A 23848-nucleotide genomic window follows, 5' to 3' on the forward strand; every position below is an offset into this window, starting at 1 on the left:
CCCCTATACTGTCTTCCACTTTCAAGTTCTCAACTAGTTCCTCCCTATTTGTTAAAACCAAATCCAGCAGCTCCCAGCCGTCCTCAGTGAAGACTCTAGTAGCTGCCATGGCTTCTTCTCAGGCTTCTTACCAAGCCTCCTGGAACAAGCCTGTGGTGTACCGGGTCGCTCAAGACCAGCTGAATAATATCACACTAGCTTGCGGTACTGTCCACCAGAGAAACTAGGACGCGCCAGCCAAACCGCGCTATTCCAGAGAAAAGCGGGGAAGGGGTTTGCACTCACGAACTGTGACCACGTGCAACGGCCTCCGACTCAGCAAGGCCTCCAATTGGTGGCACCTGCGGGCTGGGCTTAGGAAGGGCTTCTTGCCCAACTAACCAGCGGGGTGTCTGTCAGTTACCGGAGGGTTACAGACCCTGAGTGAGCGCGTCCCCCCACTACCAGGCTGGACCGTAGGCCGGATTTTAGGGAACAGAAATGGTTGGGAGCAGAGAGAGATAGGACAGAGGTCTATTTAGAGCCCTCCCTTTACTCTATTTCACAATTCTCAAAACCTGCTTTCCTTGCTGTAAAAGCAGCTGAGATCAAGCAAACCATTGGGGTCCTGCCGCGGTCACCAATTCTGTTGCACTGAGGGAAGCTTGTACCTAAATTTGCATCTGATTATTATTAATTAAGCCTCAGTGGAAGTTGCAGATACCACCAAACCTCATCTATCATAGGTGTTTGCTGACCCAAGAATGCCGCAGTAAATGAAAACGTTGCTCACTTTAAAAGGGCCAAACCATATATTGTAAAAGTTTTAAAAGCACAACAAGGAAAGGCAGGTAAACACTTTTTATCCCAACCCCAAGAAGGAAAGAAGATGGAAAAGTACCCCACAAACACAAGGTTACACAAAATACAATAATTATACAGTCCAGTAGTTGACAGTGGGTGAGAAGCTCCTTTCTCTCCAATTTAGTGCAGCCTCTGTTTGAGGAAGGCTGGAGATAGATGGCACGAGAGAAATGGTTTGGTCATTGTCTTCGGTCCATCCCCTCCGGGGTAGCTGGTGTTGGCCGCTGTCGGCAGACAGGCTACTGGGCTGGATGGACCTTTGGTCTGACCCAGTACGGCCGTTCTTATGTTCTTATGTTCTAAGCTCAGGGTCGGGGGTCTCACTGGACCAACTTGATTTTCATGCAAACCTGCTCCTGGGTTCGCATGTGGCCTTTGGTGGCCAGGCTGGCAGCTATTCTGCCCTAGACGGCCACTTTCCTGTGCCTAGTGTGGAGACTGTGGACGTTGGAGGCCTCCCCCCAAACCTGGATGAAGTCCATGATCTCCGCACTAGACCAGGCGGGCGCCCGCCTCTTGCAGCCCCGGGCAGGCTCCTGGGAGCCGTTAGCCTGGTCCTGGGAAGAGGCGAAGGGCTGGGTGGCAGCGGGTGGCTGGCTCATGCTGTGCCAGGTGCAGGGTCTGCTGGCTGGGTGCTGGCAGGCTTGCACCTGGTACAGGCACTGTAGCCAGACCGTGGCCCTTTAAGGGCTCCAGGGCCGGGAGGGGGGCAGAAGAGTTTCCCTGGCTTGGCCCAGAGTGGCCACCAGGGCAACCTGGGAAGGGCTAGCCTCCAACTAGTTCGAATTAAGTGACTACACAGCCCTTAATTCGAACTACTTAATTCGAACTAGGCGTTAGTCCTCGTAGAATGAGGTTTACCTAGTTCGAATTAAGCGCTCCGCTAGTTCGAATTCAGTTCGAACTAGCGGTTTGCATGTGTAGCGCCTATCAAAGTTAATTCGAACTAATGGCTGTTAGTTCGAATTAACTTTGTAGTGTAGACATACCCAGGGAGTCCTGATCAGGAGTGCGTGGCTTCAAACCTGGGATTGCAGGCGGAGGCGCTGAAGGAGCCAGCAGATGCCCTTTTTGGGGTGCTCAGCATCTCGGCACTGGGGCAAGTTGTGCTGCCGATGCACAAAAGGATCTTGAAAATTACTAAGATTCCCTCCTCTCTAGCCTCCACTTCTAATAGGGTGGAGAGAAAATGCTTCCTGCCGGTGAAGGGGCAGAAATGCCTCTATTCTAGCTCCCCTGCAGGGGAGGCACGGGCGGTCGGGGGGAAGAAGGCGAATGGATGTATTCGGTCGTATGGTTCATTCCTCCGCAAGCCTTCAGTTGCGAGTGGCTGATCACCAGGCCCCTTCGCCGCTATGAAGTGAATGCGTCAGGCCATGGACAAGTCTGAGGATTCGCTTCCTGAGTTCTCTGAGAAGCAGTTCAAGAGAGGGGCCCCGGCGTTCCTGCAGGCGTCCCTGGATGCCATGGATACAATGGCGCACATGCTGGCATCATCCATATCTGTGTGTCAGGCACCCTGGCTGTCTGCGGAAGTGCCACAGTCACGTCAGGACTCCCATTGGGCCACAGAGTAGCATGGGCTTAAGGACTCCCACACTCGGACCCTGAGCTGTAAGCACATGGCCCTCTGCAAGCCCTGGAGCCCCTCATTTGAAAGAGCAGGGACTGCAAAAGGCACTCGAGCCACCCCTCCCCCTGGTGCAGTCCTCCTTGAAGGTCCTAAAGCCCTGCTTGAGAACCTACTGCCCTAGTATCAAGAGGTGATTGTGCTCCGGGATGAGGCCATCTCTGCTCTGAGTGCCTGGGGGACAGGCAGGCGCTATAGTCTAAGGCACTGGCTGTTCCTGACATGTGATGCTACTTTCTTTTTCACAGATGTCCCCAGGAATCATTGCCAATCCCTTTGCAGCTGGCATCGGGCGCAAGAACAGCCTGGAGAGCATCTCCTCCATTGACCGTGACCTGACCCCAGAGGAGCTGGAGATCCTACAAAAGGTGAGCACTATGACTACTTCAGGAGAGAGGGTGGGGCTGAGAGGTCTCTACAGTGTTTTGTCTTGGCCTGTGGAGCCTGAGAGCAGATTTCACTCACCGCCATAGCTCCTGTGCCCTGCAGCTGTCATAGGGTTGGAAGAGTGATAATGCTTCCCCTAGGAGTGCTCAGGGATGTGACTCTCCAAGCTTCCCTTTTGGGGTGATGGTATTGTCCCTGGGGCAGGAGTCGTGTGAGGACCGGGCCCTCTGACCTTCCCCTTTGTTCCCAGGAGATGGAGATGGTGAGGGAGGCGACTCAGTGGGAGAGAGAAGAAATGGAGAAAGTGGTGAGAGCATTTTCACACTGACACCCTGACTTTGCCGATATCTTGGCCAAGGTGGCGAGTTCTGAGGGAAATGCCACAGATCTGCCCTAAGCACAGCACTGCTGCCCACATGGAGCTCTGGGTCCTCTCCTCACTCCTGGTGTATCGGCCCTCTCTGCTGTCCCTCATCCCCCCTCTCCAGCCCCTTTTTCATTTCCCACTCCTCTTCTCCCTTGCGTCACTGGAACTGTTCCCGCAGGTGCACCATGGCTTCATGCTGTACTTGTGCCCCAATTTGTAGGGCAGAAGCCTCTGTTCTCTGGATTGTGTGAGAGCTGATCATTTCTCTCCACACCGCACCATTAACTGCACACAGCTGGAAAGTCAGAGGGGTGACACCGACACACAGCTCAGAGCTGCCCATATTTGAAGAAGACAGCTGCGGGCTCTGGTAAAAGATACATTATCTCAAGCCAAGCAGTCCTTTATCTGTCTAAGTGCAAAAGAATGCACACTGGAAAAAATAGTCCCAAATATACATCGGAAAATGATGGGATCCGAATTAGCTATTCCTGCTCCAGAGAGAGAGATTGGGGTCATTGCGGATAGATCTCTGAAAACATCCACTCAGTGTGCAGCAGCAGGGAGGAACAGTTAGGAAAGAGATAGATAATAAGATAAAAAAAATCTAAAATGCCACTGTCTTAATCCATGGTATACCACCACCTCAGATATTGCAAGCTGTTCTGGTCACTCCATTTCAAAAAAGATACATTGGCATTGGAATAGGGTATGGAGAAAGGCAACAAAAATGGTTAGTAAGGCTCCATTTCTCTTTCAGAGGTCAGGAAGTCATGGAATCCGTGACTTCCAGATACTTCCGTGATATTTTCTGCTTCAGCTCAGGACTGGAGCCTCAGGACCAGAGCTGGCAGCCAGTGAAGTCCTGGCATAATTCCAGCGATAGGCGACAGCCTCCTCTGGGGCACCCAGTAGGGTTCCAGCCACAGGCGACAGCCTCCTCAGGGTCCCCCTGCAGGGTTCTAGTGACAGGCGACAGGGTCCCCCTGCAGGGTTCTAGTGACAGGCGACCGCCTCCTCAGGGTCCCCCTGCACGGTTCTAGTGACAGGCGACCGCCTCCTCAGGGTCCCCCTGCAGGGTTCTAGTGACAGGCGACAGCCTCCTCAGGGTCCCCCTGCAGGGTTCTAGTGACAGGTGACAGCCTCCTCAGGGTCCCCCTGCAGGGTTCCAGAGACAGGCGACAGCCTCCTCAGGGTCCCCCTGCAGGGTTCCAGCGACAGGCGACAGTCTCCTCAGGGTTCCCCTGCAAGGTTCCAGCGACAGGCGACAGCCTCCTCAGGGTCCCCCTGCAGGGTTCCAGCGACAGGCGACAGACTCCTCAGGGTTCCCCTGCAGGGTTCCAGCGACAGGCGACAGCCTCCTCAGGGTCCCCCTCCAGGGTTCCAGCCACAGGCGACAGCCTCCTCAGGGTTCCCCTGCAGGGTTCCAGCGACAGGCGACAGCCTCCTCAGGGTTCCCCTGCAAGGTTCCAGCGACAGGCGACAGCCTCCTCAGGGTCCCCCTGCAAGGTTCCAGGGACAGGCGACAGCCTCCTCAGGGTTCCCCTGCAGGGTTCCAGCGACAGGCGACAGCCTCCTCAGGGTCCCCCTGCAAGGTTCCAGCGACAGGCGACAGCCTCCTCAGGGTTCCCCTGCAAGGTTCCAGCGACAGGCGACAGTCTCCTCAGGGTCCCCCTGCAGGGTTCCAGCGACAGGCGACAGCCTCCTCAGGGTTCCCCTGCAGGGTTCCAGCGACAGGCGACAGCCTCCTCAGGGTTCCCCTGCAAGGTTCCAGCGACAGGCGACAGCCTCCTCAGGGTCCCCCTGCAAGGTTCCAGCGACAGGCGACAGCCTCCTCAGGGTCCCCTTGCAAGGTTCCAGCGACAGGCGACAGCCCCCTCAGGGTCCCCCTGCAGGGTTCCAGCGACAGGCGACAGCCTCCTCAGGGTCCCCTTGCAAGGTTCCAGCGACAGGCGACAGCCTCCTCAGGGTCCCCCTGCAGGGTTCCAGCGACAGGCGACAGCCTCCTCAGGGTCCCCCTGCAAGGTTCCAGCGACAGGCGACAGCCTCCTCAGGGTCCCCTTGCAAGGTTCCAGCGACAGGCGACAGCCTCCTCAGGGTCCCCTTGCAAGGTTCCAGCGACAGGCGACCGCCTCCTCAGGGTCCCCCTGCAGGGTTCCAGCGACAGGCGACAGCATCCTCAGGGTCCCCTTGCAAGGTTCCAGCGACAGGCGACAGCCTTCTCAGGGTCCCCCTGCAGGGTTCCAGCGACAGGCGACAGCCTCCTCAGGGTCCCCCTGCAAGGTTCCAGCGACAGGCGACAGTCTCCTCAGGGTCCCCCTGCAAGGTTCCAGCGACAGGCGACCGCCTCCTCAGGGTCCCCTTGCAAGGTTCCAGCGACAGGCGACAGTCTCCTCAAGGTCCCCTTGCAAGGTTCCAGCGACAGGCGACAGCCTCCTCAGGGTTCCCCTGCAAGGTTCCAGCGACAGGCGACAGCCTCCTCAGGGTCCCCCTGCAGGGTTCCAGCGACAGGCGACAGACTCCTCAGGGTTCCCCTGCAAGGTTCCAGCGACAGGCGACAGCCTCCTCAGGGTCCCCCTGCAGGGTTCCAGCGACAGGCGACAGGCGACCGCCTCCTCAGGGTCCCCCTGCAAGGTTCCAGCGACAGGCGACAGCCTCCTCAGGGTCCCCCTGCAAGGTTCCAGCGACAGGCGACCGCCTCCTCAGGGTCCCCCTGCAGGGTTCCAGCGACAGGCGACAGCCTCCTCAGGGTCCCCTTGCAAGGTTCCAGTGACAGGCGACAGCCTCCTCAGGGTCCCCTTGCAAGGTTCCAGCGACAGGCGACCGCCTCCTCAGGGTCCCCTTGCAAGGTTCCAGCGACAGGCGACCGCCTCCTCAGGGTCCCCCTGCAAGGTTCCAGTGACAGGCGACAGCCTCCTCAGGGTCCCCCTGCAAGGTTCCAGCGACAGGCGATAGCCTCCTCAGGGTTCCCCTGCAAGGTTCCAGCGACAGGCGACAGCCTCCTCAGGGTTCCCCTGCAAGGTTCCAGCGACAGGCGACAGCCTCCTCAGGGTCCCCCTGCAGGGTTCCAGCGACAGGCGACAGACTCCTCAGGGTTCCCCTGCAAGGTTCCAGCGACAGGCGACAGCCTCCTCAGGGTCCCCCTGCAGGGTTCCAGCGACAGGCGACAGGCGACCGCCTCCTCAGGGTCCCCCTGCAAGGTTCCAGCGACAGGCGACAGCCTCCTCAGGGTCCCCCTGCAAGGTTCCAGCGACAGGCGACCGCCTCCTCAGGGTCCCCCTGCAGGGTTCCAGCGACAGGCGACAGCCTCCTCAGGGTCCCCTTGCAAGGTTCCAGTGACAGGCGACAGCCTCCTCAGGGTCCCCTTGCAAGGTTCCAGCGACAGGCGACCGCCTCCTCAGGGTCCCCTTGCAAGGTTCCAGCGACAGGCGACCGCCTCCTCAGGGTCCCCCTGCAAGGTTCCAGTGACAGGCGACAGCCTCCTCAGGGTCCCCCTGCAAGGTTCCAGCGACAGGCGATAGCCTCCTCAGGGTTCCCCTGCAAGGTTCCAGCGACAGGCGACAGCCTCCTCAGGGTCCCCCTGCAAGGTTCCAGCGACAGGCGACCGCCTCCTCAGGGTCCCCCTGCAAGGTTCCAGCGACAGGCGACAGCCTCCTCAGGGTCCCCCTGCAAGGTTCCAGCGACAGGCGACCGCCTCCTCAGGGTCCCCCTGCAAGGTTCCAGCGACAGGCGACAGCCTCCTCAGGGTCCCCTTGCAAGGTTCCAGTGACAGGCGACCGCCTCCTCAGGGTCCCCTTGCAAGGTTCCAGCGACAGGCGACAGCCTCCTCAGGGTCCCCTTGCAAGGTTCCAGCGACAGGCGACAGCCTCCTCAGGGTCCCCCTGCAGGGTTCCAGCCACAGGCGACAGCCTCCTCAGGGTCCCCTTGCAAGGTTCCAGCGACAGGCGACAGCCTCCTCAGGGTCCCCCTGCAGGGTTCCAGCCACAGGCGACAGCCTCCTCAGGGTCCCCCTGCAGGGTTCCAGCCACAGGCGACAGCCTCCTCAGGGTCCCCCTGCAGGGTTCCAGCAGCAGCTGTTGCAGGGAGGCCTTATCAGCGGGCTCCACAAATAATGCAATCTGCTTGCCTGTGGCGAGTAGATTGCAACCCGGAAGAGCTGGGTTCGGGCGATCTGTGCATACGCAGATCGCTGGACAGCGCGGCTGGCAAGCAGGGCTCGCTGTGGTGGGGGCATCCTGGAGCTCCTAGCCAAGGATGAGAGGGCAAACAATGGAGCCGGAGCAGCAGCACTCACAGAGAGATCATGGATTCCCTGAATTTATGTGTATTGCCCATGGACCTGTCGACGATTTGAATGACGAGTAACAGTGATAAAATCTTAGTCTTAGTGGTGAGGGGATGGATCAGCTTCTATGCGAGGAGCAATGTATAGCAGAGATGAGGATGAGGGTGTTGTGGTGGTGTAGTTGTCCCTACCATCTGGGTTGGAGAGAGGCCACACCCCTCATGATGTCATCGGGCCACTGTCTAGCGTAAGGAGAATTAGCGTTAGGCGTAGTGTTAATGGGCTAAGCGCAGAGTTTAGTTTATGGCCCCTCATCCCTTGTGGCCAGCTCAGAGTCTTTGTAGGTGACAAGTAGTCCCAGGCCCTTCAGCCAGGGGTGACAAACACAGTTGTCGACTTGCTCTAGCCTGTGGAGTGTTTGTACACTAATGCGAGAAGCCTGGGCAACAAGCAGGAAGAACTGGAGGCCCTGGCCTAGACCAAGAAATATGATTGAATTGGGATAACAGAGACTTGGTGGGATGACTCGCATGACTGGAGTGCTGTCATGGAAGGGTACAGACTGTTCAGGAACAACAGGCAGGGGAGAAAAGGAGGAGGAGTGGCACTATATGTAAGAGAGCACTTCGATTGCTCTGAACTCCAGTGTAAAGAGGGAGAAAAACCTGTTGAGAGTCTATGGGTTAAGTTTAAAGGTGCAAACAACAGCAGTGATATTGTGGTTGATGTCTGCTACAGGCCACCGAATCAGGTGGATGAGGTAGATGAGGCTTTCTTCGGACAACTGAGCGAAGCTTCCAGATCACAGGCCCTGATTCTCGTAGGGGACTTTAATCACCCTGACATCTGCTGGGAAACCAATACGGCAATACACAGGCAATCCAGGAAGTTTTTGGAGAACATTGGGGATAACTTCTTGACACAAGTGCTGAAGGATCCGACCAGGGGTCGTGCACAGCTTGACCTTCTGCTCACAAACAGAGAGGAACTAATAGGGGAAGTGGAGGTGGGTGACAACCTGGGAAGCAGTGATCATGAGATGGTAGATTTCAGGATCCTGACCAAAGGAAGGAAAGAGAGTAGTAAAATACACACCTTGGACTTCGAAAAAGCAGATTTTGACTCCCTCCGAGATCTGATGGGCAGAATCCCCTGGGATGCTAACATGAAGGGGAAAGGAGTCCAGGACAGCTGGCAGTATTTTAAAGAAGCCTTATTGAAGGCACAGAAAGAAACCATCCCGACGTGTAGCAAGAGAGGCAAACATGGTAGGAGACCGGGTTGACTTACAGGGGAAATCCTTGGTGAACTTAAGCACAAAAAGGAAGCTTACAAAGAGTGGAAACTTGGACAAATGACCAGGGAGGGGTTTAAAGGTATAGCTCGAGAATGCCGGGGGGCTATCAGGAAGGCAAAAGCACAGATGGAATTGCGACTGGCTAAGGATGTGAAGGATAACAAGAAAGGTTTCTACAGGCATGTTAACAAGAAGAAGGTGATCAGACAGGGTGTGCGGCCCCTAATGGATGAAGGAGGTAACCTAGTGACAGATGATGTGGGGAAAGCTGAAGTACTCAATGCTTTCTTTGCCTCTGTATTCACGGACAACGTTGGCTCCTGGACTTCTGCGCTAAGTGACGCAAGATGGGATGAAGATGGACAGCCCGTGGTGGGTAAAGAACAGGTTAGGAACTATTTAGAAAAGCTAAACATACACAAATCCATGGGTCCAGATTTAATGCATCCGAGGGTACTGAGGGAGTTGACAGATGTCATTGAGGAGCCTTTGGCCATTATCTTTGAAAAGTCGTGGGGATCGGGAGAAATCCCGGATGACTGGAAAAAGGCAAATGTAGTGCCCATCTTCAAAAAAGGGGAAAAGGACGATCCAGGGAACTGTAGGCCAGTCAGTCTTACCTCGGTTCCTGGAAAAATCATGGAGGGATCCTCAAGGAATCCATTTTGAGGCACTTGGATGAGAGGAAAGTGATCAGGAATAGTCAGCATGGATTCACAAAGGGCAAGTCGTGCCTGACCAATCTGATTAGCTTCTATGATGAGGTAACTGGCTCTGTGGACGTGGGAAAGTCAGTGGATGTGATATACCTTGACTTTAGCAAGGCTTTTGATACGGTCTCCCACAATATTCTTGCCAGCAAGTTAAGGGAATGTGGATTGGATAAATGGACGGTAAGATGGATAGAAAGATGGCTAGAAGGCCGGGCCCAGCGGGTAGTGATCAACGGCTTGATGTCAGGACGGCTCGATGTCAGGATCCAGCCACAGTCAGTAGGGACCAAGGGTCAGGGCAGGGGCAAACCTGAGGCAGGGAGGAGTGGAGGAGTGCATAGTCAGATTCCAGGTCGGATCAATACCCAGGGTCTGAGTTCACTGTCCAAAGCAGAAGTCCAAATCAAGCTGACGTTGAAACCAGGAGTTCAGAAAATACAGTAATCCTACCCCAATGTATGGACACTTCCTGGAATGCACGTTAGCGTTACGTAGGGGAGGAAGCCAATTAGAAGCTTTAAGTTGGGACTTTCCATGGTCTGTGTCCACAGCGCACCATGGGTAGTGGTGCACAGGCTGGTTACAGCTGCTGTTAGGTGGTATCATGAAAATGCCAGCTGCCTGGCAACCACAACCCACAGATAAGTGAAGAACATGGAGACCTGGGAGATGGGTCGGAAATGGAAGGGAGTGTGGGCTATAATAGCAGAGAAAAAGGAGGCAAGATCAAATCAGTATCTTAATTGCCAGAACTGGGAGGCAAGATCAGATCAGTATCTTAGGGTATGTCTACACTACCCTCCTATTTCGAAATAGGAGGGTAATGTAGGCATACCGCACTTGCAAATGAAGCCCGGGATTTGAATTTCCCGGGCTTCATTTGCATAAGCCGGGCGCCGCCATTTTTAAATCCCGGCTGGTTCGAACCCCGTGCCGCGCGGCTATACGCGGCACGAACTAGGTAGTTCGAACTAGGCTTCCTAGTTCGAACTACCGTTACTCCTCGTGGAAGGAGGAGTAATGGTAGTTCGAACTAGGAAGCCTAGTTCGAACTACCTAGTTTGAGCCCCGTGTAGCCGCGCGGCACGGGGTTCGAACCAGCCGGGATTTAAAAATGGCGGCGCCCGGCTTATGCAAATGAAGCCCGGGAAATTCAAATCCCGGGCTTCATTTGCAAGTGCGGTATGCCTACATTACCCTCCTATTTCGAAATAGGAGGGTAGTGTAGACATACCCTTAGATGCCTGCATACGCATGCAAGGAGTATGGGTAATAACCAGGAAGAACTTGAAGTGCTAATACATAAAAACACTATGGCTGTGTCTAGACTGGCCAGTTTTTCCGGAAAATCAGCCACTTTTCAGGAAAAACTTGCCAGCAGTCTACACTGGCTGCTTGAATTTCCGCAAAAGCACTGACTTCCTACTGTAAGAAATCAGTGCTTCTTGCGGAAGTACTATGCTGCTCACGTTCGGGCAAAAGTCCCTTTTGCGCAAAACTTTTGCGCAAAAGGGCCAGTGTAGACAGTTGAGATTTGTTTTCCGCAAAAAAGCCCCGATTGCGAAAATGGCGATTGGGGCTTTTTTGCGGAAAAGCGCGTCTAGATTGGCACGGATGCTTTTCCGCAAAAGCGTATCGTTATAACGCGAACTCCGCGCCAATCTAGACGCTCTTTTCCGAAAATGCTTTTAACGGAAATCTTTTCCGTTAAAAGCATTTCCGGAAAATCATGCTAGTCTAGACGTAGCCTATGACATCGTTGGTATCATAGAGACTTGGTAGGATAATACCCATGATTGGAATATTGGTATAGAAGGGTACAGCTTACTCAGGAAGGAGAGGCAGGGAAAAAAGGGAGGAGGGGTTGCCTTATATATTAAAAATGTGTATACTTTGACTGAGGTGGATATGGATGTAGGAGACAGATGTGTTGAGAATCTCTGGGTTAGGCTAAAAGGGGCAAAACCAAGGATGATGTCATGCTAAGGGTCTACTATAGATCATCTATCCAGGTAGAAGAGGCAGATGAGGCTTTTTTTAAACAACTAACAAAATCATCCAAAGTGCAGGATTTGGTGGTGATGGGGGACTTCAACTATCCAGACATCTGTTGGGAAACTAACACAGTGGGGCACAGATTATCCAATAAGTTCTTGGACTACATTGGAGACAATTTTTTATTACAGAAGATTCAGTAAGCTACTGGGGAAAAGCTGTTTTAGATTTGATTTTAACAAATAAGGCATTTGATACGGTCTCGCATGATATTCTTATTGATAAACTAGGCAAATATAACTTAGATAGGGCCACGATAAGGTGGGTGCATAATTGGCTGGATAACCGTAGTCAGAGAGTTGTTGTTAACGGTGCTAAATCCTGCTGGAAAGGGATAACAAGTGGAGTTCCTCAAGGGTCTGTTTTGGGACCCGTACTGTTCAATATCTTCATCAATGATGTAGATATTGGGATAGAGAGTACGCTTATTAAGTTTGCAGATGATACCAAACTGGGTGGGGTTGCAACTTCTTTGGAGGATAGGGACATAATTCAAAATGACCTTAGCAAGTTAGAGAAATGGTCAGAGGTAAACAGGATGAAGAGAAATGCAAAGTGCTCCACTTAGGAAGGAACAATCAGTTCCATACATACAAGATGGGAAGCGACTGTCTAGGAAGGAGCATGGCGGAAAGGGATCTAGGGGTCATAGTGGACCACAAGTTGAATATGAGTCAACAGTGTGATGCTGTTGCAAAAAAAGCAAATATGGTTCTAGGTTGTATCAACAGGTGTGTTGTAAGCAAAACTCGTGAAGTCATTCTGCCGCTCTACTCTGCACTAGTTAAGCCTCAGCTGGAGTACTGTGTCCAGTTCTGGGCGCCACATTTCAAGAAAGATGTGGAGAAATTGGAAAGGGTACAGAGAAGAGTGACAAGAATGATTAAAGGTTTAGAGAACATGACCTATGAAGCCAGGCTTCATGAACTGGGCTTGTTTAGTTTGGAAAAAAGAAGATTAAGGGGGGACATGATAGCGGTTTTCAAATATCTAAAAGGGTGTCACAAGGAGGAAGGAGAAAATTTGTTCCTCTTGGTTACTGAGGACAGGACAAGGAGTAATGGGCTTAAAGTGCAGCAGGGGAGGTTTAGATTGGACATTAGGAAAAAATTCCTAACTGTCAGGGTGGTCAAATATTGGAATAAATTGCCAAGGGAGGTGGTGGAATCTCCCTCTCTGGAGATATTTAAGAACAGGTTAGATAGACATCTGTCAGGGATGGTGTAGACGGAGCTTGGTCCTGCCTTGAGGGCAGGGGGCTGGACTCGATGACCTCTCGAGGTCCCTTCCAGTCCTATTATTCTATGATTCTATGAAATAGGGAGGAACTGGTTGAGAATTTGAAAGTGGAAGGCAGCTTGGCTGAAAGTGATCATGAAATCATAGAATTGATGATTCTAAGAATGGTAGAAGGGAGAACAGAAAAATAGACACAATGAATTTCTGAAAGGCAGATTTTAGTAAACTCAGAGAGCTAGTAGGTAAGGTCCCATGGGAAACAAGACTAAGAGGAAAAACAACTGAAGAGCATTGGCAGTTTTTCAAAGGGACATTATTAAGGTTCCAAAAGCAAACAATTCCGCTGTGTAGGAAAGATAGAAAGTATGGCTGAAGACCACATTGGCTCAACCAGGAGATCTTGCATGATCTTAAAATAAAAAAGGAGTCATATAAAAAGTGGAAAGTAGGACAAATTACAAAGGATGGATATAAGCAAACAACACAGGAATGCAGGGACAAGATTAGAAAGGCAAAGGCACAAAACAAGCTCAATCTAGCTAGAGACATAAAGGGTAACAAGAAGACTTTCTTTATATATATATTAGAAGCAAGAGGAAGACCAAGGACAGGGTAGGCCCACTGCTCAGTGAGGAGGGAGAAACTAACAGGAAACTTGGAAATGGCAGAGATGCTTAATGACTTCTGTGTTTCAGTCTTCACCAAGAAGTCTGATGATGAAGGAATGCCTACGTTTGATCACTTTGGTGATTTTAGGCCTGTGGTGTCAATACTTTAATTTTTAAAGAATAGGTAACCATTTTTTCTCTCGACTTGGTGCCTTTCCCATGCACCTGCTCAGTCAAGCTAGTACTAATGGTGGATTCTCTGTAAATTATGATCCGAGGACTTCAGTAACTCAGCCAGAAATGATGTGTCTGTTACATGAGTTTGGTTCTGTGGCCTCCAGTGTGCAGGAGGTCAGACTAGATTATCCCAATGGTCACTTCTGGCCTTAAAGTCTACAGCTGTGATTGGCTGCACAGATGGAAAGATTTGAATAAAGAGGATGGGAATTCCCTTGCATTAGGGCTCACTTATGTTTCCTTTCTGCTCCTTGGCAGGCCTACAGCTTAGTCAGAGCCACATCAACTTCCACAGTCAGCTCTTGACCTGTCCCTGACCTGGAGACATACAAGGTAGTCTCATGGTGGTCAGACATACTCTCTTGGAGAAGCCATGCCCTTGACTCTTCAGACACAGTGGGACTGTTGGGCCTGATGAAATGCATCCTAGACACAGTGGGACTGGGGAGTTGAAGTGGCATTTACCTTCAGGGGACAGCATTTCCTCTCTGGCTGAGGACATCCTTCTTCTGACGTGCTCCCTTTCCTCGTCGTTGAGTGGCAGGGCCTGCCTGTTGCTCTGCGAGAGGGGACGTGTGTTTGTTCTCGTTATATTCATTCTGCCCCAAGGATCTGGATGCCTCATTTCCCTGTCACGTGTGTTTCATCTCCCAGTGAGATAGGAGGTTGGAGTATGTCACCGTGATTCCAGAGCAAGCCCGGCAGTACAATTTCAGCAAGTTCTTGCCGGTCTCAAGTGAGGAGTCACCATGACTTGCCCCACACCTCATGCCAGAGCTACGTGACTGTGGGCGCCCCTGAGGCCACAATGATACTCACAGCATATGCCAAGGGATGCAACTTAAGTGTGCTTGCATATACATGCAAATATATATGCAAATATATGCAAATAGCTTCTTTCACACTAACAGGCATGAATACGAAGCACTTCCCACAATGCCCTGGCACTCCCGGCATCTCCTCCCTGGGGACTAGACACTCTGTACCTGTCTGTTCCAGCCAGGCCGTCCACGTGTGTCTCTCAGAGCTCACCCCGCCTGGGAGACACCTCGCCATTGTGGAGCGTGTTCCCCGTGGAGATCATGTTCAAAGGATGCCACCCACGGGCCACATGTTGAGCCCTGCATAAGCCCAAACCTCACCATGGGCCACGTGTTGAGTAGCCCTGCCTTATGCAGGCGTAGTGCCTCTGGACTGCTAGAACAGCCTTTTTAACCCCTCTAATCACAGGACACTGTCCTCTGACTACCAAAAAACAGTGATCTTGACTGGTTTTTGAACTGTGTGTTTAGGGTCCAGCAGATCTTTTCAAAACCCTTTAATTGACTAAGCGTCCAACTCTGGGTTTTGCAAAACACTGAGCTTCATTTAACCTGAGTAAACATAATCTAGACCAACTAATAGAATTCAGGAACCTTTCTGCTCCCGACTGCAAGAAGGACAGCCAAATCCCATTAGAGCCTAGCAACACTTCTACTCTGGCTCTGCAGCTCCCTCTGGGGAATTCAGCCCTCCAGTGTTTGGAATGAGCAGTCTGAGCAGAACTTGTCTCCCCGAGTCCAAGTCTTGGTGTCTCCATGCAGCCAGTGGCATATGTTGTTTTTGGTCTTGTCCCACAGCATTGCTCGTCGTGCAGCGTCACTTTACATGTAAGCTATGACAGCATCTTGTATCCCAACATTCTCAAGTCAATGTGGCTCCTTAATGAGAAAAGCCCTTCAGAGGCTAATGATGCAACGCAAAGGCTGGAGGAGCCCAGAAGACTTTTCTGAGAAAGGCACAAGCCGTTGAAAGCAGTGACAGTGCCACAGATTTGAGAGCAAAGCATGTAGGACAAATGACAAAGGATGAATATAGGCAAACAACACAGGAATTCAGGGGCAAGATTAGAAAGGCAAAGGCACAAAATGAGCTCAAACTAGCTACGGGAATAAAGGGAAACAAGAAGACTTTTTATAAATACATTAGAACAGTCGTCCCCAACCTTTTGGGGCTGCCGGGCATCCGGGGGCAGGGCCGCACATACGCCTGGGAGCGGGGCTACGCACACGCCTGGGGGCAGGGCCACTCATATGCTGCGTGCCCAGTGCTGGTGCCACCCATGCGCTGCACTCCCGGGGCCGGCGCCGCTCCTGTGCCACACACCCAGAAGCTGGCATCACCCACATGCTGCGCGCCTGGGGCCGGTGCCACTCCTGCACTGCGTGCCTGGGGGTGGGGCTGCCCATGTACTGCGTGCCCGGAGCTGGCACTGCCCCTGTGTCGCATACCCGGGGACAGCGCCACGCCTGTGCTGCGCACCCAGGGACCGGCACTGCCCATACACCATGTGCCCGGTGCCGGCACAGCCCTTGCGCTGTGCACCCGGGGGCGGGGCCACCTATATGCTGCGCGCCCATAGGCCGTGTGCCCGGTGCCGGCACCACACATGCGCCGCACTTCTGGAGCCGGTACCGCTCCTGTGTTGCATGCCCAGGAGCCAGCAGCGCCCATCTGCTGTGCACCTGGGGCTGGCACCGCTCATATGCCGCGCGCCCGGAGCCGGCACAGCCCTTGCACCGTGCACCCAGGGGTGGGGCCACCCATACGCTGCGTGCCCAGGGGCCGGCACCACCCATGCACCACGTGCCAGGGGGCGGGGATGACCCCGATCTCTCGGAGGGCGCACAGAAATGGCCCGGCGGGTGCCATGGCACCCGTGGGCACCGTGTTGGGAACCACTGCATTAGAAGCAAGAGGAAGACCAAGGACAGGGTAGGCCCACTGGTCAGTGAGGAGGGAGAAACTAACAGGAAACTTGGAAATGGCAGAGATGCTTAAGGACTTCTTTGTTTCGGTCTTCACCGAGAAGTCTGAAGGAATGCCTAACATAGTGAATGCTAGTGGGAAGGGGGTAGGTTTAGAAGAAAATAAAAAAAGAACAAATTAAAAATCACCTAGAAAAGTTAGAGGCCTGCAAGTCACCAGGGCCTGATGAAATGCATCCTAGAATACTCAAGGAGCTGATAGAGGAGGTATCTGAGCCTCTAGCTATCATCTTTGGAAAATCATGGGAGACAGGAGAGATTCCAGAGGACTGGAAAAGGGCAAATATAGTGTCCATTTATAAAAAGGGAAATAAGAACAACCCAGGAAACTACAGACCAGTCAGTTTAACTTGTGCCAGGGAAGATAATGGAACAAGCAATTCAGGAAATCATCTGTAAACACTTGGAAGGTGGCAAGGTGAGAGGGAACAGCCAGCATGGATTTGTAAAGAACAAATCATGTCAAACCAATCTGATAGCTTTCTTTGATAGGATAACGAGTCTTGTGGATAAGGGAGAAGCAGTGGATGTGGTATACCTAGACTTTAGTAAGGCGTTTGATACGGTCTCGCATGATATTCTTATCAATAAACTAGGCAAATACAACTTAGAAGGGGCTACTATAAGGTGGGTGCATAACTGGCTGGATAACTGTACTCCGAGAGTAGTTATTAATGGTTCACAATCCTGCTGGAAAGGCATAACAAGTGGGGCTCCACAGGGACCAGCTCTGTTCAATATCTTCATCAACGATTTAGATATTGGCATAGAAAGTACGCTTATTAAGTTTGCAGATGATACCAAGCTGGGAGGGGTTGCGACTAATCTGGAGGATAGGGACATAATTCAAAATGATCTGGACAAATTGGAGAAATGGTCTGAGGTAAACAGGATGAAGTTTAATAAAGACAAATGCAAAGTGCTCCACTTAGGAAGGAACAACCAGTTTCACACCGTTTCAGAATGGGAGCCCTGGGCACAAGCCCTGGGGACCCAAGGACATGGGTGGCAGCCAGATGCTAGCTCGGAGCCTCCCACCTGCCCGGGGTTGGCAGCCTGACCTGCCAGCCAGCTAGCGGATGTCAGTGTCTATTACGATGTGCATAGACAGGGGAGGTCTGCCCCTTCTGCCTTAGAGGGATGTTAGCTGGGTGCATGTGGCAAGAGAGCCTGCTTGTGTGGCCCCTGGGCTTCTGTCAGGCCTACTACCAGGCCAGCCTGCTCTGCCACCTGTGGGGTTCCAGGAGCCCATCTTCGACGCCATGTCAGGAGAACAGATGGAAGCAGCTAAGACCACGGGCTGCATGCTTGTTAGGAGCTGCCTCTGATGCCTCAGACACCAGTGCAAGGACACTGGAATAGGAGCAGCTCTTAGGAGATCTTTCTGGCTGAGGTCATCTGGTCTCACGCTAGAATCTCCTGGGACCATCCAAAACCTCCAGTTGAGGGCAAGGGCCTCTGTAGAGACAAACCTGTCAAGACCCTGGAGAAGATGCAGGCACTATGGGCCCTGCTTGCTGCCTGGGATTAACTCTTCCTCAGTTCTGTGGAGGTTTTCCTATCCGCCATCCTGTGTTCCTCGCAGCACCCAAGGATGCAGGCCCATCGATGGCATAGGCCCCTCCTAAAGCAGCTGCTGGCAGCTACCCTGAGCCTTATACAGCAGGATGCCCTGCCGCTTTTACTGCCAGCCTGTCGCAGTCTCTCCACAGTGGTTTTGAGGCTATGACAGAGTTGCATACGGATGTGCACCATATTGCTAATCCATCCCCCCAGAAATCCAATCCATGAGCAACTTCTTCCAGTCACTTGGGCTGCTAATCAGTTTGGAGAAAGCCTTGTGCCTTCCACGGAGCTTCCTAACCCGCCCTCACGCTGAGCCTTTCTTCCAGAGCAGAAAGCCTCCTTAGCTGCTCTCAAAGAGCAGCTTGTACAGGACTGAGGTTTCATTGATCTACATCACACTCTTGGCTTGTCTGAAAGCGAGACCCTCGCTGCTCTGGCAGGCAAGAAGCTGCACGGAATACACACAGCCTTCAGGGGGGGCTGCCCGTGGAGAACATGGACGGCAGCTTCCGACTTTACTGTCTCGCCCTCTCCAGTGCCTCCAGTCTGGGCTGGGGTTGCGTTACAAGTACTTGGCATACGGAGATCCAGACTCCGTCTCCGTGTGCTGGCATTCAGGAGAGTACGATGGCCACTCGGCCTTCGGCACGTAGTGCTCACCAACAGCACTGCAGCCATGTCCTACATCAGCAAGCAGAGAGGAGCATTTCCTGTCTGTCATCAGGGGAGGCAAGATCACTGTGGTGGTGGAATACTCTTCCCTCTTGCTCTACAATTCACGAGAGGAGAACCCAGAGGAATGTCGGCTCAGCAGGAGGTCTCTGAGTCAGCTTGAAACTAGTGCTGGATAAAGCAGTATTTCCAGATGGAATAACTCTAAGAGACTTCTTCAAAACAGTGGCTCTTGTGTTCTGCCCAGGAGGAGCACACTGAGAAAAAAGTCTTAGTGTGGACGTGGTTCTCCTGGACTAAAGCCAATTTCTGTCTGCATTCCCTCCCATGTCCCTCATACCCAGCTTCATATGTAGGGTCTGGTTACCACTCCCTGAACAGACACAAAGTTGCCACATCTGGACTGGTAACCAGGTATCTAGAGAGACACTGTCTCTAGATACCTGCCTGTGCCGTATGGAGTCTCCGCTCCCCCAGAACTGCCCAGCCTGTGCCGTGTGGGGTCTCCGCTCCCCCGGAACTGCCCAGCCTGTGCCGTGTGGGGTCTCCTCTCCCCCGGAACTGCCCAGCCTGTGCCGTGTGGGGTCTCCTCTCCCCCGGAACTGCCCAGCCTGTGCCGTGCGGGGTCTCCGCTCCCCCGGAACTGCCCAGCCTGTGCCGTGCGGGGTCTCCTCTCCCCCGGAACTGCCCAGCCTGTGCCGTGTGGGGTCTCTGCTCCCCCGGAACTGCCCAGCCTGTGTCGTGTGGGGTCTCCGCTCCCCCGGAACTGCCCAGCGTGTGCCGTGCGGGGTCTCCTCTCCCCCGGAACTGCCCAGCCTGTGCCGTGTGGGGTCTCCGCTCCCCCGGAACTGCCCAGCCTGTGCCGTGTGGGGTCTCCGCTCCCCCGGAACTGCCCAGCCTGTGCCGTGTGGGGTCTCCGCTCCCCCGGAACTGCCCAGCCTGTGCCGTGTGGGGTCTCCTCTCCTCCGGAACTGCCCAGCCTGTGCCGTGTGGGGTCTCCGCCCCCCCGGAACTGCCCAGCCTGTGCCGTGTGGGGTCTCCTCTCCCCCGGAACTGCCCAGCCTGTGCCGTGTGGGGTCTCCCCTCCTCCGGAACTGCCCAGCCTGTGCCGTGTGGGGTCTCCTCTCCCCCGGAACTGCCCAGCCTGTGCCGTGTGGGGTCTCCCCTCCTCCGGAACTGCCCAGCCTGTGCCGTGTGGGGTCTCCCCTCCTCCGGAACTGCCCAGCCTGTGCCGTGTGGGGTCTCCTCTCCCCCGGAACTGCCCAGCCTGTGCCGTGTGGGGTCTCCGCCCCCCCGGAACTGCCCAGCCTGTGCCGTGTGGGGTCTCCGCTCCCCCGGAACTGCCCAGCCTGTGCCGTGTGGGGTCTCCTCTCCCCCGGAACTGCCCAGCCTGTGCCGTGTGGGGTCTCCGCTCCCCCAGAACTGCCCAGCCTGTGCCGTGTGGGGTCTCCTCTCCCCCGGAACTGCCCAGCCTGTGCCGTGTGGGGTCTCCTCTCCTCCGGAACTGCCCAGCCTGTGCCGTGTGGGGTCTCCTCTCCCCTTGGAACTGCCCAGCCTGTGCCGTGTGGGGTCTCCGCTCCCCCGGAACTGCCCAGCCTGTGCCGTGTGGGGTCTCCGCCCCCCCGGAACTGCCCAGCCTGTGCCGTGTGGGGTCTCCGCTCCCCCGGAACTGCCCAGCCTGTGCCGTGTGGGGTCTCCGCTCCCCTGGAACTGCCCAGCCTGTGCCGTGTGAGGTCTCCGCTCCCCCGGAACTGCCCAGCCTGTGCCGTGTGGGGTCTCCCCTCCTCCGGAACTGCCCAGCCTGTGCCGTGTGGGGTCTCCCCTCCTCCGGAACTGCCCAGCCTGTGCCGTGTGGGGTCTCCTCTCCCCTTGGAACTGCCCAGCCTGTGCCGTGTGGGGTCTCCTCTCCCCTTGGAACTGCCCAGCCTGTGCCGTGTGGGGTCTCCTCTCCCCCGGAACTGCCCAGCCTGTGCCGTGTGGGGTCTCCGCCCCCCCGGAACTGCCCAGCCTGTGCCGTGTGGGGTCTCCGCTCCCCCGGAACTGCCCATCCTGTGCCGTGTGGGGTCTCCGCTCCCCCGGAACTGCCCATCCTGTGCCGTGTGGGGTCACTAACTTTTTTCCCTCTCATTGTTGGTGGCACTATCCAGGGTGCTGACCCCCTTCCCTTTCTCTTTGCTTGTGCTGCTTGGATGCTGCTGCGTCTCTGCCCTGTTCTTATGGAAGGAGAGGATGCATAGGGAGTGGGAGGCAGCCACGCAGCTCCTGCCGGAGGAGGCAGAGGTGAGGAGCGTGGGGGGAGGATTGTTAGGTGCAGAAGAGGGCCGGACAGGAGCTACAGGTACTGCCTTACTGGGAGGGAGGGGGAGGAAATGGCTTTTATTGGACCAACTTGTGCTGGTGAGAGAACGCAGCGTTGTAGCTTCCGCAGGTAAGCTTGGCTCTCTCCTGAGCACAAGTTGGTCCAATAAAAGTTAGTCTTCGTGTGCTTGCTCATGTTGATTGCAGTCTGGGTGTGGTTGCCCCCGTGTGTGCTCATTGGAGACGTGGGCCTTAGCACCACCCACAGACCCAGCTCTAGCACCCTTCCGCATGCTGTGCTCATGCCATGGCCCATGCCGTCTTAGTCCCTTCTTACCATTCCCGGTGGGCGGAGGGAACGCCACCTTGGCTTTTCTTCCCGTGGACTTTGGGTCTTTGACAGCTTCTGTCAGTAGTTATGTAGTGCAGTGAGCTGATAGGGAAGGTCCCAGTGGGGACTTTGCCCCAGGCAGGGCATGCTCTGATTTCTCTGGGTCAGCCCTGCTTGGCCTGTGACAGGCCTATGCCTGTGAGTGACCCCCCCAACAGTTGCCTTAAGTGCTGGGGGGATCACACCTCAAGGAGCGTTGCTGGATCTGGAAGAACTTTAGGACTCACACCCAGAAGAGGGGCATTCACCCCAGGGCTCTCCTGATGGAGTCTGCTGTCTGCCTACCTTCTGAACCGTCTACCCAGGCCACACCATGCACTGCGCCCCACTGGCACCCTTTGCTGGTGTCGGTGCCAAAGAAGAAGGTGAAGAAGCACTCACCAGTGCCAAGCAAGAAGGCCCAAGGGTCATTTGATATAGGGACCAGACCTGTTCGCCAGCCTTCTCGGGAGCAGCACACGTGTGCCTCCGCAGCTGGGGCTCCTAGGCTTCTTGAAGGTCCATCATAAACTCTGTGTGCAGTATCGGTCCCACCATCCTGTCTGCACTGTTGTCATCCCAAACCTAGACACAGAGTCTGCACCTACTCCTTGGCTGTCTCTGATGCCTCAGGACCAGGTTAAGGCTCCTCAAGAGGGCAAACCAGCTGTTCAGGCCCTCTCCGCTCCAGTATCGCAGGTTGCTGGACAACCACACTGTTAGTCACCCAAACTCGCCCCCTGGCTGTCAAGACATTCCCCAGTGCCAAGTTGATGCTACCCATGTTATGACCAACACTGTTCATCCATCTGCATCTAGAGGTCCGTCTTGGTCACCAGCACCGTGGGACTGCTCCCCTCATGTTACTGGTCTCTGCAGCACCATTCCCCCACCTTCCCCACCGACACCGATCCCCTGAGCATCCAATGCACCAAGACTTGTCGCTATCTTTAGTCAAGGTGCACCAGGCTGCCATTTCTGCTTCAGGGCAGGTCAGTCTTTGCCCATCCTCTGATTCATGAAAGATTTGGTGTACCTGTACCTGCACATCTGAGACCCGCTTCCGCCAAGGGGCTCAAGTGTGATGCTGTTAACCCCTAGCTTCCTGCTTTCTCCTGCTCCTTTCTTGGAAAGCGTCCTCTTGGTTGTCCTAACATTGGTATGGCAGGTATCCAAGATCAGGGTACTTATCTCAAGTCACCCTCTCCAGTCTTGTACAAGGAAGAGGTCCAGCTGTACCCACATAGAGCTTTTCTGCCCACGGTTGTTTCCCAGGTCCACAGAGGCCAGGACGTCTACGTGCTGGTCCTTTGTTCGAAGCCACGTGCAACAGATGAGGAGTGCCTGTTGCATGCGCTTGACATCAGGCAGGCGTTCTGCAAGTCAGCACAGCTATTGCTGCGGTCACAGACAAGATGAAGGGCTACCAGGTGTCAGCCCAGAGAATTTCATCTTGGATCACAGCTTGCATCCGTCATTGTCAGTAGCTGGCAAAAGCGCCCTGCCAGCAATTGTGACATCTCATTCCACTAGAGCGGAGGAGTCTTTGCTGGCCTTGGCTCAGGTGCTGATCCAAGAGGTGGAATCATAGAATCCTATAACGCTAGAACTGGAAGGGACCTCGAGTCATTGAGTCCAGTCCCCTGCCCTCATGGCAGGACCAATCATGGTCAATCATCCCTGATAGGTGTCTGTCTGACCTGCCCTTGAATATCTGCAGAGATGGAGATTCCACAACCCCCCTAGGCAATTTACTCCAGTGTTTAAGCCCCCTGACAGGCAGGAAGTTTCTCCTAATGTCCAACCTCAACCTCCCTTGCTGCAGTTTAAGCATGGCTCCAGCCTACAAAAGTGGCTAAAGGACAGAAGGCTATAAGAAAGGCAACACATCTCTCCGAAGAATTTAATTTTTCACAGGCAGTTCTTCAGAGGAATTTGAAGAAGCCCAATGGTCAAATCAGAGCACCTTTTTTTACTTGGGATCTAAATTCTCTCTGACAATACTTACTTGAGTGCTTCCTTAGCTTGCTATATATGCCACAGGCTTGCTGTCCCTTTGAGGAGAGCTGGGCCCAGCCTGACCTGCGACAGATAAGCTATCTCTTAGCTGAAACTGTTCAGCTAAGGATCAGGTATTAGCAAAACCAGCACATAGGCCAGTTGGGGAGAAAGCTGCCGGGAGCAGCAAGGTGCATCCAGGAGACCTTGGGAAAAGCCGTAGGTGGCAGGTTGACTCCTGGAGCAAGCCGTGGCACAGGGTGCGCCTCTAAGGCAAATGGCCTGCAAGAGTGGAAGCCCGTAGGGATTAGAGAGGCTCCTGCAGAAGATCCCAGTGTAAGGAGGAAGGGCAGCTGCTGTGCTGTACTAGTTTTATGTGGAAAAAATCTATCTGAAGCCCTGGGGAAAAGGGCGTGAACCAGATTTTGGGCGTAGTGTCAGGCCTTCCCAGGCTGGAGAAACAGGCCAGTAATCTA

At 54.1% G+C, this 23848-nt stretch overlaps 1 protein-coding gene across 46 annotated transcripts in view; it reads left to right on the forward strand.

Annotated features, from left to right (window-relative positions):
* The window catches only part of SCRIB (scribble planar cell polarity protein), a 264687-nt gene that overhangs the window by 140978 nt on the left and 99861 nt on the right, over positions 1-23848 (forward strand). For 44 of the 46 annotated variants that reach the window (XM_075919859.1, XM_075919864.1, XM_075919865.1 and 41 more), the window contains 2 exons: positions 2722-2841; positions 3111-3167. In XM_075919859.1, coding sequence (XP_075775974.1) covers positions 2722-2841; positions 3111-3167 — 177 coding nt within the window. The remainder of the gene's footprint in view (positions 1-2721; positions 2842-3110; positions 3168-23848) is intronic. The other 2 variants (XM_075919851.1, XM_075919880.1) reach the window with 1 other exon arrangement.

This window comes from Pelodiscus sinensis, chromosome 2 (genome assembly GCF_049634645.1).
Source record: "Pelodiscus sinensis isolate JC-2024 chromosome 2, ASM4963464v1, whole genome shotgun sequence".
Classification (NCBI taxonomy): domain Eukaryota; kingdom Metazoa; phylum Chordata; order Testudines; family Trionychidae; genus Pelodiscus; species Pelodiscus sinensis.